The sequence below is a fragment of the Aotus nancymaae genome, unplaced genomic scaffold (assembly GCF_030222135.1).
Source record: "Aotus nancymaae isolate 86718 unplaced genomic scaffold, 86718_ANA_hifiasm-v0.15.2.pri h1tg000015l_0, whole genome shotgun sequence".
Lineage (NCBI taxonomy): Eukaryota > Metazoa > Chordata > Mammalia > Primates > Aotidae > Aotus > Aotus nancymaae.
The window spans coordinates 17,701,392-17,718,107 of record NW_026988426.1 but is presented as its reverse complement, the minus strand read 5'-3'; the positions used below and the strand labels follow the sequence as shown (position 1 = coordinate 17,718,107).

Sequence of the window (16,716 nt, the reverse complement as noted above, 5' to 3'; positions counted from 1 at the left end):
ATGCATTTTCTCTTGTAATTTAATCCATTCTAATTATCCTGAGACTGTTTATGATGAAATACTTAAATTTCGTGTAGCTGCTATTTTGTGTGGGTTCTTTATTACTCATAAATGGAAAAGTTCAATAATAACCAATGATGTGGTTACCTTTTGTGGGTCTGATTATAATGATGCATATAAGTGCATGGTGAAAAAAAAAAAGAGGCAAGCAATAAACCCCATTTTTGACTGGCAGGTTTTCAAAATGATGGCATCCTATTTTCCAAAGGCAATAATGGCAAGCTTTTAAAAAAGAGCTCGTGAAATAGAATGCTATGAAAAAAGAGGGTTGGTAAAGATTGAACCCAATTAGGCAGGAAATTTGGGAGGAAATACAAAATCTGCTGCTTATGTGAACATCTGGGATATCCTGTGTGGCTCCTGATAACCCAGGAGATGAACCAAAAAATTGCAAAGAATCCCCAGATGTTACACATGGGTCATGCTCCAAAGGAGTCAAGCAATTGCAGCGTGGGAGGAATGAGGGTAATTGTGAAGTTTATTGGGCTGAATGGGGACAGAGAATCAATGAGAGTCTTGATTTTCCAGAAGGCACGCATGGTACTTGATTGAGTCAAATTTGGGTCTCCTGAGTTATTTCTTGACGCTCATAGCCCATGCAAATATAACATTGGAATACAGAGTCATGAGGAATGAAAAGAAGTAAGAAAAGGAGAGACAGGATGCTGTGTTCTAAGACGCTGGCTAGGCAGCATCCTCAAACGTGAGAAATGCCAGATTCCATCTTCTATGTACAATCAGTCAGGCTACCTGGTAAAATGAGCGGGTTCCATTCTGGGTAAGAGAGGCAGTTTATGATGTTTGTCTGGTTGTTCAGAACCAGAAGCCAGAGGTTGCTGAACAACCTTTCTTTGGAAAACGGATAATGGGTGGGTGTGATTCCGACATGCCACTAACTGCTTGAAGGATTGGAAGTAGATTTGTGAAAGGGAGGTTGGAGGTGGAAGAAACGTCTAATGGGAATTTTTTTTTTGAGACTGAATTTCTTTCTTGTTGCCCAGGCTGGAGTGTAATGGCGTGATCTCAGCTCACGGCAACCTCCGCCTCCCAGGTTCAAGCAATTCTCCTGCCTCAGTCTCCCGAGTAGCTGAGATTACAGGCACCTGCCACCATGCCCAGCTAATTTTTTTTTTTTTTTTGTATTTTTAGTAGAGACAGAGTTTTACTATGTTGGCCAGGCTGGTCTTGAACTCCTTACCTCAGGCGATCCACCTACCTCGGCCTCCCAAAGAGCTGGGATTACATGCGTGAGCCATCGTGCCTGGGAATTTGTCTTACACTGGCACTAGACAATTATGGTGATGATGATGACAATAGCTTACATGTATCTGGCTCTTACTTTATGGTAGGTACTTTACATATGTCCCAGTGAGATAGGTGCTATTTAGTATCCCTGTTTTACAAGGAAACTGAGACACATAAGCCTGTTTTTTTTTTCTTGTTTGTTTGTTTTGTTTTATTTTGTTTTGAAACAGAGTCTCGCTCTGTCCCCAGGCTGGAATGCAGTGGCATGATCTTGGCTCACTGCAACCTCCGCCTCCTGGGTTCTAGGATTCTCATGTCTCAGCCTCCTGCGTAGCTGGGATTACAGGAGCTTAGCTTGCCACCATACCCAGCTAATTTTTGTATTTTTAGTAAAGGTGGGGTTTCACTATGTTGGCCAGGATGGTCTCGAACTCCTGACCTCAAGTGACCCACCTGCCTTGGCCTCCCAAAGTGCTGGGATTACAGGTGTGAGCCACCATGCCTGGCCACAAAAGCCTGTGTTCTTAAAAACTTTGTTATCACGCTTGCACTTCTCTGGATCCTAGTGAAGCAGACATGGATGGATAAGCCATGTCTTTTCTTTTTATTAAAAAATACAAATGGACAAAGTGGGCCTGATGATTCAACTTGTACAAGGAAGTTTTTCAATGTACAAAAGATTCCCCTAGGTAAACTGGATACAAATTGGAGCTGAGGTGAGCAGACAAACAAACTAACCACAAAAGCACCATTCACGACCCTCAATAATTCAACAATGCCTCATCAGCTGGGCAGCACTCTGCTGTATCTATCCTTTGAATGTAAAGTCTTTAGTGCATATTATGGGAGCCTACATCGAAAACCTGCCTTACAGAAGAGAGAAAGGCTTGATTGCGTTAGAATAGCCCATTCATATGCTTCTGCATCAAAAGTAATGAAATCCTAGAAATGGACAGGTCCTTAGAGATCAGCTCATTCAAGTGTGTTCTAAATTCAGTCAATCACATGGTGCATTTGTGATATTTGCAATATCTGTACTATTTACTTAATATTTTTCTTTAAATTTACTCAGGACTAATATCACTACCTACTTTTGCCACCTCCCTAAGCAATAATAGCTGTATGATCATGAATTTGATGTGCTAGTTATATTTTTTCCTAATACTGTATTTATTTTTTAAAACTCTACATGACTATTCAATAAGGCATATTTATACACCAAAGAAAAGCATCTTAAGTTTGTGTATCATGCACTGGAAGTCAGTGATGTAATCCAACCCTTTCATTTGCCACATGAAGAAACTGAGGTCAGGGAGGCTTGGTGACTTGTTCTAGGACATACAAAATGTATGTGGTAGAGTCAAAGCTAGAACACAGATGTCCTCCTTCATCAGCCAGTCTACTGTTCATGATATCACAATGAATTAGCTACCAAGTGATGAGAAAGATGTCCATCACAAATATCTAAGGGAGCTCAGCTCTCCAGGAACCACTTTGTTTTCCCTTCTCCTCTAATGGAAAGTCTTGAGTGCATATTGTGAAAGCCCAGGGTCACAGACTTGGAAGGCACGTGGATTCTCTATCAAAGCTCAAGTGCAGAACACTCACTATACATTAGGGCAACGCATCCCATGTTTTTCAACAGCTCTTATTACACGTTTCCCTTTCTTCGAGCCTGGAATCTTCCTTGTGTTAACTCTCATCCATGAGTTTACGTTTCAAGAGTTCCAGACTGTTCAGTTCTTTGCTCTGGTGAAGGCAGGAAGGAATACCTTATATCAAGTTATTGACTCAGTGAGCTTGGCCCCATCACTACGAGCCACAAGCTAGTCCATCCAACAAACCAGTTCCTCTGAAACCGTAAGGGAAAAGCGCAGAGGACGGCACAAATCAATGTCTCCCCACAGAGCTAAAACACTAAGAATTCTTCTCCTCTTTTCTTTTTTGATGGGAGCTCATAACATGAGCAGACATTACTAAATCACACACAAAAAAAAACAATAAAAAATGCTTCCATTTAAACTACAGAACGATGAGTCATAAAGTTGGGATATAGTTTGTGTCTATCTTGTCTGTTTTCCAGCTGATGCTGAAAGCCCTTCAATATCTAGGACAAGAAAGCAAATGCTTCCAGTGATGAGACTCGCACTGCTTGTAAAGCAGTTATTTTCTTTCCTTTTATTTTTTTTGCAGTGATGTGAAAATACGTTTCTGTAATGTCTACCTCCCAGTCCTTGCTCTGGGATTGGATAGGTAAACCTCTGGCAGACTGTCTGACCCACACTCATAAACAGTTTCTGGGCATGTAGTGACTCCTGATCTTCAATGAGGAAGCTCACATTTTGGCTTAATTGTGTGTGGAGGGTGGGGAGACATCAGCAATGGAACACCTTTTGTATTCTGTTAAAAGTTTATCCATAATCTTTTTTTTTTTTTTTTGAGACAGAGTCTCACTCTGTCGCCCAGGCTAGAGTGCACTGGTGCAATCTAGGTTTAGGCAAGCTTCGTCCCCCGGGTTCAAGCAATTCTCCTGCCTCAGCTGCCCGAGTAGCTTGGATTACAGCTAACTGCCATTGTGCCTGGCTAATTTTTGCATTTTTCATAGAGACGGGGTTTCACCATCTTGGCAAGGCTGGTCTTGAAGTCCTGACCTTGTGATCGTCCTGCCTCGGCCTCCCAAAGTGCTAGGATTACAGGCATGAGCCACCGCGCCTGGCCCAAAAGTTTATCCATAATCTTCAACAGTGAAGGCCATCACTTTAGGCTTTCACTTAAAATAAAAAAAATGAACTCCCAGGATAGTTCTAATAAGAGCCTCTGGAGGAGTAAGTGAATTAACCAATCAGGGAATTCGCTGCTTCCACAGACCTGGTGGTAAGGATGGCTCCACAGTGGCTAATTTCATCTCAACTTTATCTCACTGTAGAGTCATGGAAGCTCAAATGTTCAAGGAAATAGCTACAAGGAAAACAAAAAGTTTTCATAACTTAGAATGAGACTGGAATGGGATTCAGAAGCAGCTGTCATCAGTCTGAAGTTGGTTAATTCTGACAGTCACTTTCTTCCCAACCTGTTCCCTGTTGTTCTGAAGCTCTCTCACTCTTAGACTGTGACCCTGTCTACTTCTGATGACAATCACTTAATCAGCACATCGGATCGTCGCACGGCTGCTTTTACCTTGGGTAAAGATTCATTTTCCTTATTAACATCACAAGCACCGACTTCTTTCCCCAACCAATTAAAGAGGAAAAATAGAAGGGCCCAGTGCGATACAGGGAAAAGAAAACTGTTCTGACTCGTGGCACCTGGGCAGGTCACTCAGCCTCACAAGGTCCTAGGAATCAAGCCCTTAGGATTCTGAGATGAAATCGGAGGTTAGGACCACATAGATAAAATACACAAGTTGAAATAACCATTGCAGCCCTTACTCACTACCCAGCTATCCAACGGTTCACCCAGGGTCGGGAAGTGCCCAGCGTGGGCAGATTTAGTCTGCAGGTTAGTTTGTATTATTCAGGGTGGATGTCTGGATAGCCTACGTTCAGGAGATAATTGCAAAAGTCCACAGTTAGCAAGTGGCATCCTTCCTTGATACCCCGGCAATGCAAATGTTGGCTTCTTCTTGTATTTTGTCCAAGTTTTCTGCTCATAACACACGCTAGCATCTACTTTACCTCTTTATAATATGAGATGCTGATCTACATTTACTATATATAGTTCTTAGTGATTTTGACCTATTATTATATAAATTCTATAGTTCCTCCATGCCCTGGTGTTACAGTCTTTGCATGGCCTTTTGGTGTAAGTTCCGCCTTGACGTGATCTCGGCTCACTGCAATCTCTGCCTCCTTGGGCTCAAGCGATTCTCCCACATTGGCCTCCTAAGTAGCTGTGACTACAGGTTTGTGCCACTGCACCCAGCCAATTTTTGTAGAGACAGGGTTTCACTACCTTGGCCAGGCTGGTCTCAAACTTCTGTTCTCAAGCGATCTGCCTGCCTCAGCCTCCCAAAGTGCTGGGATTACAGACGTGAGCCACTGCACCTGACCTTGTTCCCAGTATTAATAAGGGGTGATGGTGGTGGTGGTGGCAGATGACAGAAACAACCCATTTTAAAATTATGTTTAAAGAATAAACCTCTTCTAACCACACAATGTGCCATCTGATCTATTCATTAAACTGCACAGTATCCAAAAAATGCTAATATATTCCAAAGATACACATGAATTGTCATTGATATGTATTCAAAGTATATTTCTTATCTACACAATTCTGTAGATTTTAGCCATGCTATACATTTAACTTTTAAGGAAAAGGTTATATAACAATCATTGCTTGGTAGAATCTAGTCTGCCAATAAGTTAGCTCTAACGGTTAACACTGAAGTGTTATACCTTACATTTAAATCTTTAGCAATCTCTACTAATTTTCAAATATAAATAATTTGGTCACAAATTCTAGAAAGGCATTAACCAAACATGGATAGATCTTGAGGCTTCTACTTGACTAAGGTTTAGAAGTCTGTGCTTGTGTCCTCATCTTTCTTCCTCATCTCTCTTTTTGCTTCTTTTAGTTCAGTCAGTGTAATCCACAGGGGCTGATGTGAATTGTTCAGTTGACTATTTGCAATGACTCCAAGAAAACGACCTCACTATGACCTTTTGAGAATAGGCCACAGACAACCCAAGTGTCTAACACTGACTCCCACAGTTCTGCCTCACTCAAAATTTCCCTATGCATTGTTTGCTGACTTGGTACCATTTCATTTTTATTTATTTTCTATTTTCAAAATATAGCATTTAAGGTCACACTTGGAAAGGGCTAAAGAGCCCCTGTTTCCTCTGTCAGTATCCCCAAGGAGGAGAACTCATGTGGGCTTGTAAACTGTGGCATTTACTTTACATGAAATGACAGGAGTGTCTGCTCAAACTAGACGACTAAAACTCCACAAAACAGCTCTGGGGGCCAGAGACAGAAAAGCAAAAGATGCAATTATGCATGCATGAACATCTCTCTGGTGTTTGAATGGCAAATCTCACTGATCAAGGTATGCTTGACTTTGTTCTTGAGAAAACCACAGTGAACCTAACTATGAAGAGCTGGCACATGTCCTACAATAAAGCCAGAGAGCCCTAATTTCTCACAAGAAAAGGCTTTGGTAGTAAGGATCTTTATAACATACACAGTACAAACTCTGAAGTCACAGGAGATCATAGTTCTGAACAAGAGACTTTCCTGGACCAGCACTCTCTTCATTTTGGGAACATTACCTGCCATATCAATTTATACTTTCTGTATGTCTCTCAAGAACTCATGTATGTCATCACACAAAGATGTGAAACCTGCACCAAACACTTCAAGTAGCAGAAACACCTTTTTCCCAATTTATCTCACCCAAAGGGCTAGCTTGACCGAAACATCTATGTTCTCTTGTTGGCCAATATCCTTGCCATTTTCTACTGAGACCAAAGTTGTCATCTTCCCATCTCTTTTTCAAAGGCCTCCAAAGAGCATTTCAGCACATCTATTGTTTTCTCTCCACTCCCACTCTGTGATATCTGGAGTAGAGGCTCAGATCCTTCAAGTCACAACTGGTGTCCTTTTCTTAATGGGGGTGTGGACCTGTCTCACGTTTCTCCTCTCTCTCCACCAAGACTTGTGCAATTCAGGAGTTAGCCTGATTTTTTTTTTTTCTGTAAAGGGCCACACAAGCAGCTTTTCGGGCCATGTGGTCTGCTAATTACTCAGTGCTGACAGGTGGCACAGAAGCTGACGAGGCATCCATGAATGGGTGTGGGTGTCCTGTAATAACACTTTGTTTATGGTCACTGAAATGTGAATTTCAGTTCATTGTCATGTGCCAGGAAATAGTTTTCTTTGGATTTTTTTTTTCAACCCTTAGAAAACGTAAAAACTATTCTTAACTGGCAAGCCATAGAAAAACAGGCAGCAGGCCAGATTTGGCCCTCTGGCCATAGTTTGGCGACTCCGGCTCGAATCCATCTGGACTGCCCTCTTGTGAGCTATTTCCAAAGTAAAGACAGATTGTAGGTAGGAGAGAGCCAGCAGGCATCACTGTGGAAACACTAACCCTGCCCCTCTGCCCCCCAGATGTGGGAAGGAGAAGCACAGGGGAGGAGAGGTTGGATTTATGGATTAAAAGAAAGTAGGATTATCTACCTCAAGGCTGATGATTGGCAAGAGCTTTTGAGGGGAGGATTTGGGGCAATGGAGATATGCGGAGGGGACTCTTTCTTTAAATAACACCGGGCATGCAAGAGGAACGCCCCTGATGAGTGGAAGCCATTGTAAGAACTGTCTCAGTATTGGGCTGTGCACAGCCCTCCCTTGAAAGTCTTCTGAATTATTCCTCAGACTCTGCAGGGAACTGAGGATAAAAGCAGCTGCAGGGGAGCAAGACCTGGAGCGTCATCGAGAGATTGCAAAAACAATTCACTGCCAACAGACTGTCCCAGCAGGGTCCCAGTACTATGGTCGTGGCCCTGATTGACATGCTGCCCCTCGGATGCCCAATCAGTGGAACTGAGAGAAACCGAATGCAGAGTCAGTCCACTTTATCTCTGCATAACCACCCAAATGAACAGCATGGGAAACTGAGTCTGATCTCATGGATCAGACCTGCGCAAGCTCCTCACCCTGTCTCTCACTCCAGGTGGCCCATCTGTGACTGGGGTTTTTAGGCTGGGACAGAGGGGAGGGTCCTAAGCTTGATGGCTGAGATCAAAGGTAACTTCAAGGGGCCAAACTGTAGTTTGGCTGGAAACTTCTTTGAGAATTTCCATGCAGGCAAGTAGATTAGCCAGCTTGGTATAAAAATGGATCCTAGGCTTGATCTAATTAAACAACAAAAGTAAAAACTGGAGGGAAAATGATGCTCAAGTTGACAACTTTGTCATCTCAACTGTCTGAGAGATGTGGAAAGCCGAAGAGCATTGGCTCGCAGCTCCTCTACCAAAGGGATGATTAGGTACATTTAATCCAGTATAGTCCTACCCTAAGCCACAACAGTGCCGAAAAAGACAGAAAAATAAAAATGAAGAAACTCCAAAACTATTTCTTCTTAACAAAGAAAATGACCTTTAAGATATTCTTGGTCAAGAAGCTTTTATAGGGAGGTGGCTGAGTGAGAATAAACTGTGACCAGAGGAGGAGACATTTAATGACAGTGGTAGTAATGACTCTCAGGACTTTGCGGTGGTACCCACTACGAAGGGAACCCGAGAGTCCTGCCTGCATCTAACCTGGCCTGAAATTAGTGAGTTCACCTTGTTGCCAGCAAGCAGGGATCCAGTGATCCAGCCACCTGAGAGAGGATTTAAAAAGGGGAGAGTTTCAGAACACAGTGGTTTGGGGTGCTTGCAACCCCCCGGCACTGACAGTTTCCCATGCGTGTGCATTTCTCCCTCCCCGAGATTGGAAGTTTGGAGGAGTTTTCTTATCTTCTCTGGTCCCTTTTTCCTTTCAACCCGGGATCCTGGGAAGAAAAAAAAGCTCTTCCCAATTAGGGACCTCATTTTTCCCTTTCCTTATCCCCTGGGAGATTTGGAGAGGCAGCAGGAAATGTGGGAGAGCACTTGTGTCCCTGAAGGAACAGCCAGTTGCCATGCGCGACCGTCACTATAGATCTACGATTTATGAAAATAAAGCAATATGTGCCTGTTTCGGTGCCTGCCGTTTGCCTACCAATGGTGCAGTGTTCACCATTCCAGCCCTCTCGGCATTCACATTTGCCATCTTTACAGGTCCCGTGCTCAATGCAGCGGGGGTGGCACACGCGCTGGTCACACGCTGCGCCTGTCCAGCCCTCTTCACAGCGGCAGGCTCCCCCGATGCAGACGCCGTGAGTGCCACAGTCTACTGAGCACACTTCTGGAAGAAAAACAATGATTACAGCTCAACACCACAGCTGGTGAAACCCTCCATGGAGTCCAGACCACACACACGGCCGGGACCCCTGGAGCAGGCCCCGAGGCCCAGCAGCTCTGTCATCTTTGGAGGCTTGTCTCTCCTTGGCTGGGTATCAATTCATTGTTATATCTTTTTTTCTAGAGAAGCGGTTCTCAAAGTGTGGTCCCTGGACCAGCAGCATCAGTATCACCTGGGAACTTGTTAGAAATGTAGATGCTTGTGCCCTGGTTGGACCAAGTGAATTAGAAGATCTGGAAGTGGGACTCAGAGATTTTGTTGGAACAAGTCCTCTAAGTGGTTTTGATATTCACTAGAATGTGAGAACCACTTTTCTAGAGATTAAGACCATTCCAACCAGTTTGGCAAAGCTAACTGGGAGGTACCCACCTGAAAAGATCCGTGTGTGGATCCTGACTCTCTAGTCAGCTGGGATTCCTCCCTTACTGAAAGCCTGAACTGATCAAGCCCAAGAGGTCAGTTGGGGACCCCGCTGCTCCATTCCCAAGATGACTGCAGATCCCTCTGCTACCCAGATCGGCACCTTGGTGGCGATAATGACCGCTATAATTGTGCTGCATTTACACAGCTTCATTCTCAAAGGAGCTCAAAGTCTTTTGTGCTTGAGGAGGAGACAGACAGACAGATATGCACTCTCTGGCATTCCAGACCTCTCACGCGAGGACAAGCACGTGCCCCACATTCATCCTTTCATCGATCTACGGAGGGAGGCGTGGCTTGGCATGCCAGGGGAAGGAAGACCGGGCCGGGGAGTGGGCCAGTGACTCTCTCAAAGTCACACAACATATCTGCAGTGTAACTGGGCTTTGGATCTAGGACCCCCGCCTACTCCCATCCTCTGCATGGCCTTGCCAGGACCATCAGCATCAGAGTTGAAGCCAGAGTCGAGTGGGCTGAGAAGACATCCCAAAATAGCCCATTTTAACTGACTCCTTTTTTTCTTTTTGGAATGAAATATTCATTTCTTTCCCATTGTAGGCAAAGCTTCACATCTATTCCCTTCCTGATTGCCATGGCAATCTGACAGCTGTCTCACTACCCAGAGGAAGGGGGCGGAATGATCGCTTGCTTGGATAGGCACTTGTCAGTGTGAACAGAACCTTTCTCAGGAAGGTTGGGACCGGCTTGAACTGTTGAACTGTTCCATTTTTAAGGTCATTCTGGAGGGAAGACACATACTCTTAATTTTAGGAAAATGAAGTGTACAACCCAACTTCATTATTTTCCTGTCACTGGAGTATTACAGAGCTTTAGAACATGTTCACGCAGCACCCGAGGGAGCCTCTTTTCTGTTTTATGGGACGTTCCATTCAGTTTGTCTGGGGCTGAATTGTTCTGTTTTGTTTTCTGGTACCTTTAGGGAATGTACATAAGAAAACCTATAATGCAAATGGAAGCATCCCTCCGGGGCCCCTCATCCATTTGCGATGATGGAACCAACCCAAGGCTTTTTCCTTTGTTTCTCAAAGATCACAGATTCCACGATTGAGGAGAAGAGAATGAGAAAGACACAATGTGATTCATCAAAGTTCCCTTACCCCAAGCTAAGTGTTAAGAGTAGATTCCCATCCATCTGTGAATGGGATGGAACACAGGGCACCAGTGTTGGAGAGAGGAAGGAGAAAACCTTGTGGCTTACCGACAGAGCAGTCGGGACCCATCCAGTTGGGATCGCAGCTGCAGAGGCCTGTGTCAGGCAGGTACGTGCCGTGCCCACTGCACTGGTCTGGGCACTGGACTCTCGCCAGCTCACAGTTGAGACCACCCCAGCCAGGGCTGCACAGGCATTCTCCATTCACACAGACCCCGTGGCTGGAGCAGGTGGGATCCAAGCAATCAACTGAAACAACAACAACAAAGAATGAGAGTATTGATCACCCATGGAGGATGTGCCGTGAGACATGGGCTTGCTGCTGAATGGACCAGTGGGTCACCAGTTCCTATCTACTTGCTGGCAAATGGAGCAGCCCAGGAAATACATATGTAGTCTCCTGAAGAACACCCATAAACAATAAAACGCTTCTTATTTTTCAAAACACCAAATCTCGAACTTGAAGAAGATGCAAGCGAAACAAAAAGGGGATTTCTCAAGCAGAATTAGGAGAAATCAGATATAGAAGTATGCCATTCCACCTTCAGCATCTTGTGCTTATCAAGATTAGGACCTTGACCGAATCGTATTAGAGCATCTGCGATAGGAATGTGAATACCTGCCATGTTTCTACAGGTGTCGCCAGACTGGATTGCCCCTCACTGTAAGAGAGGAAAGCAGAGAGGCACATTGTAACTTGACTTCGAAAGGTAACAAAAGATGAAAAGAAAAACCAGTGAAACTTATAAATGAGTCACTTTCCTAATGAGGTTTCACTTAGGCTAAGTCTAAAATTAGTATTCATTCTCTGAGCACACACCCACTGAAGGAGTTAGCAAATGTGCAGCATAGAAGAGGTGAAGTTGGGTGTGGAAATGATCCAAAAGGGATCAACTTCCTATAAGTAATCACCAGGGGACTGGACAGCTATCTGTGGCCACGGCACTGACCTTCTACCAGCCAATCAGATGAGTTGATGGTCAGAGTCCAGTCATTGTGGTTCTTTCCTGTTTCACTGTCTGATTGTTTGTTTGGCCATCTTAATAGAGTAGATATACATCTAATAGGTAACTTGAAGATGAGTAATCAGGAGTCAACTCAAAGTGAGGAGAGGAGTGAGCTGCAAAGGCCAGTTCTTGAGGACAGGACTTTTTGCATGAGAATGCGATCTCAAACCTGGGACCTCCATCCAAGCTAAGGGTTGAATAAACAGGGCCTTTTAGAGGAAGCCTAGCTTCCTTATGTATTCCTATGTATTCTCAGGAAATGATGCAGTGTCATTTGGTTAATAGGGTTCTGTGTAATTACGTGGTTTGAATGAGGAATGGTGGTCTAGCAGAGGGCTCAGATGTTGCTTTGTGGATCAGACAAACGTGGATGTATCGTCACCTTATTTGATTAAGACATATTTCTCCCGTTTTCATGGCTTCCAAATCAGGCCTGTTGGCCCAGATTAAAGGATTGCTTCTTCTATCATCTGGGGGCACAGCTAGCTTGAGACCATGTTGAATTCTATTCTGGAGGTTTTTATGGGCCACACTGACAATGTTATTAAATCTTTCTTGTGCATGCAAGCCATCTTATGGTTCAAATTCTCAGAAAAAATTTTGTTTTCTCTCCTTGCACAATGACAGGATTGAAATACGAAAGACTTCCAGTCTCTAAATAATTCACTATTACAATAAGATGGTAATTCCTCAGGTCTCAGCTTGCCATAGGATCTCCTAAGACATTTTTTATGCTGAGTATCTTTTTTTCTTCCCTATGGGGCACAAAATAATAGTTTTTTTTTTTTTTTTCTGAGACAGGGTCTTGTTCAGTTACCCAGGCTACAATGCAGTGGTGTGATCACAGTTCACCGTAGCCTTGAAAACCTGGGCTCAAGTGATTCTCCTGCCTCAGCCTCCCAACTAGCTAGGAGCACAGACACATGCCACCATGCCCAGCTAAGTTTTTTTTTTTCTTTAGAAATGGGGTCTTGCTATGTTGCTCAGGCTAGTTGTGAACTCCTGAGTTCAAGCAGTCCTCCTGTCTCAGCCTCCCAAAGTGCTGGGATTACTGGTGTGAGCCATGATGCCCAGCCATTAGTGTGTTTTAATATTGATGACACATTGGCTCTAAATATGACATTATTTAGATTATCCGTGCCATAAACTAACTAGTCCTGAGGGACATCAGACTTGAGAAATTTGGACTTATTAGAGATCACAACATTCCATGAAGTTTCCAAAGGGCAGCCCTCCCTTGGAGCAAAAATAATAATTTTCAGTGGTAAGAGATATTTCTCACGATCCCATCTGGATATTCTCAGGAAGATATTATTTATGGAAGTTGTTTCAAAACTGTTTCAGTCACGGGAAAAATACAATGATTTAAAGAAAATCAGGGGTACACTCCCAAAAGGTGAATTTTAGTTGCTTATTAGTTGGAGATATTTACGATGATGTTACATAATCTGGTTATCACTTTATGGTTGAATTCATTGTCCTGGTGAATAGTACTTCTGATGACATAAACCTGTTTGATACTTTCAAATTTGCTCAACTTGGGGTGGCAGAGCACACCTGAATGTAAACTTGAGCTGAAAATGTCAAACACGTAGAAGACAAAGGGCTGTGCAGGGCCTCTGGCGTCCCATGCCTAGCGCAGCTAAGGGAATATACTAGATGTTCAATACACAGTTGCTGCAAGAATGAAGGACAGACTGTGTTATAAGTGTTTGTCATTGATGGGACAAACTTCCTGTGTAAAGAAAGGACAGATGGGAAAGAGAGATGGTGCTAACAATTTCTTGCTTTTGGAAAAAATTTGTATTTGGGGATCTGCAAATTATGAACGAATTCATTCAGAACCCATCATGTTGATAGTCTTCCAATAAAGGAAATTCTGAAGTTCTAGTTTTTCACTCTGTCCCCATTTCTAATAAGGCAAAATGAAAATACACACAAAAATATCTTGTGGCTTATTGCTTCAAAAATAGCTCTCAACCTGTAATTAGCCATTTAAAATGTTTGGTGAGGTGCCAGCAGCTAGGAGCTTTCAAAAAAATATATATCACTATCTTTTTCTTAGAAGGATAAAATAATAAAAAGCAATATACTAAAAAAATGAAAATGGCATTTTTCTTCCAGATAAATTAGCTCTCTCTTCTCTATCCTGAATTATGGTATAAAGGAAGGAGGAAAATCCACAGAGATTTATTAGCACAGTACTAGAATGCCATCAAAAAATCATTTATTGTATCTAAAAATATTAGCTAACCCCTTTCTCTGGTCAGTGATACCAGTAAATATGCCCTTTGTGCTACATAATTACAGCAGTGGATGGAATAACTAAATTCAAACTTCAAGAGGAGCAGTTTTACTCTGAATTTTAAATTTGGTTCCGATTTCCTAAGATGGTCTTGTGACCACGTCCTTAGAGTCTTTAGCAGGCAGGGGACTATGGCATTTTACAAAGCTTTATAAATAGAAACAGTGTTACACTTAAAAGGGGACAGTGGCCTTTACCAGCTAAGTACCATGTGCTTCGAAACATCAGCCCCCTGGCAGCTGAAATCATTAGAACTCATTTAGTCTTGGGCCCTCTGTAGGTTTGACAAAAAAGGGTTGTGAATGCAATTTCTATCCCTAAGGATAAAAAAGGAGGTCAAGGAGTTTTACAAACAATATGTACTATAAGCCCCTGAAGAACCATGAATTACATTTATGAAGTTAAATGTCATTGAAAAATGACTCAACCATGAAACTGACATGAAAACATGGCTGACTTAAACTAATATGTCAGTTCCTTTCTCATCACCTTCCCACTCCCCAAGACATCATTAAATGAAACCTCATGAATATAGACGTTCATTTTCATGTGCAAATCTGTTAATAGTACAACCATGTTTATGCAGGAAAAACGAAGGAGTGGCAACTATTGATTTCATTGCCATGGCCATTTCAGGTAAATTGTTTGAACGTTATGACTATGATGAATGTCAGAAATAAAAAAGCTAAATGGAAGAAAAAGTGCTGATCCAGACTTTCTGATCCCATTTTCTATTTTGAAAAGAGCATATGAATCACCTCGGTTCATTCTTTTTGGGTAGCAGAAATCAATAGAGAGATTTCTTCCTTTCATAATGATTCACATGGCTTGCTTGGTTGGTTGGATGGTTAATTCGCCCTGAACATTTAAATAAGACTGGGTGGGATAGTGAGAAAGTTGAGAAATCACTTGAGATTCCATGAATACAGCTGTGTATAATCTGCACTGGAGAGAGAAAATTCGAAGACTGGCAATGTTGTTGCCCTAGCACTTTCTTTTCTCCAAATGATGCATGCAAAAGGTCGTCTTAACCTTTCCTGTCATATTATTGGCTTCTCTTATGTTTTCAGCGAATGCAGCTTTGCCTCCTGCAATCCATTTATCTTTAAGAACTTTAACCTTTCGAGCAGGGTTATTAAATCAGTATTTCCTCCATCCAAACTCCCAATTTGTTTTTATGATGCAGACATAGGGAGGCTACCTTTTATAATAGAGGAAAAATATAAAGAGAACTGAGCAAGTGAAGATCTGGGGGTCAGACTTCTGGGCCCCATTAAGGGCATTACTGCTGATACACTGAAAAATCTTAGAGGAAGAATGTTATGGATGCTGACTTTTGGTAGCCATGGCTCTAAAAACTATGAAATGCAGGGTTTCACAAGGAAACCCTATGTGGGTGTATCTAAGGATAAAGCACTGTCATTACTTTGTGGTGAGAGCTGTGATGATTGGCTATTTTGTGTGGAACTCTGGAGATCCATTAGTTATTGGGATGAAAGAATGAATCCACCAGCATCAGAGAACCTCATAAATCCTGAGATCCTTTGTTGGCCTGGCCATGAAGAACACAATGCATATGGCATCCAACAGGACCTCTTCTATGGGGACATCTTGGGTGGTAACCTCAAGTCGTCTCATGCAGAATAGGCAGGGGCTTCGCTTTTTCCCTTAGTTTGTTGGGCAAGTTGACACTTCTATTTCCACTGGGACATAGGAGGGAAAAGGGCTGTTTGAGTTATGTGAGGACATTTCACTGGGAGATGTACTTAGAGAAAAGGAGCCTCAGCTGGAAGACGATGATGACGGGAATTCAGAGACTGGCGAATGGGCAACGGGCTGAGAGGGTCTATGCGCTTACCTCCCTACCAGCTGTGGTTCATTCTTTATATGTATGGTGAGAAGGAATCAATGGACAACCAGAGACCATATTCTGCAAGGGCAAATGCAGAGTGGGAAGGCTGACAGGCATGGCTTTCTCTTGCCTTATAGCTACTGCAAGTCAGTCCCAACATTTTGGCACAAAATAATTTATCTGAAAGAACTGATCAAGGTAACTAGGACTAGTTAGAGCTGCTTTTGGATTCCCTCCAGAGAGGTGCCCTTTCTCCCTGTTCCTGCATGTCTCCCTCTCCTGATCTCCAAGCCTGATCTCTGACCATATCGTCAGCTCAAATTCAGTTTATGATATCCCTGATTTTCACCTATGTGTGCAAGAGGGCCTTACGTGTCTGCCAGGGTGAGATTTTCAGGATTCATCAAATCCCATCCCTCCTGCTGCATCCTCACTCTCCTCTAGTTCTGTGCAATCGTAGGTAACCAGGCTAATTCGCCCTCCGTGGTGTTTCTAAATGAAACGGATACCTGCGATCTTTCAAGCCTGACTGTCTATTGATATTAATTTTTGCGGAAATATTTACACAGACATATATGGGTCTTAGATTACCAGGCAGAGTTAGTAGCAACAACAACAGCAAAGCTTTTTGTTTGGAAGGAAGGCAAGGGGCTTAGGAATTCTTGTTTCTTTTTTCTGGATAGATAGCTTTAGTCATTCCCAATTCCTA

General features: G+C 42.9%; 1 protein-coding gene across 12 annotated transcripts in view; it reads right to left on the bottom strand.

Annotated features, from left to right (window-relative positions):
- Positions 1–16,716, bottom strand: part of TENM2 (teneurin transmembrane protein 2) — a 1,274,635-nt gene that overhangs the window by 134,197 nt on the left and 1,123,722 nt on the right. For 8 of the 12 annotated variants that reach the window (XM_064376511.1, XM_012461093.3, XM_012461096.2 and 5 more), the window contains 2 exons: positions 10,892–11,092; positions 8,983–9,195 (listed from right to left, as the gene is read on the bottom strand). In XM_064376511.1, the coding sequence (XP_064232581.1) occupies positions 8,983–9,195; positions 10,892–11,092 (414 nt within the window). The remainder of the gene's footprint in view (positions 1–8,982; positions 9,196–10,891; positions 11,093–16,716) is intronic. The other 4 variants (XM_064376512.1, XM_012461094.3, XM_064376514.1 and 1 more) reach the window with 2 other exon arrangements.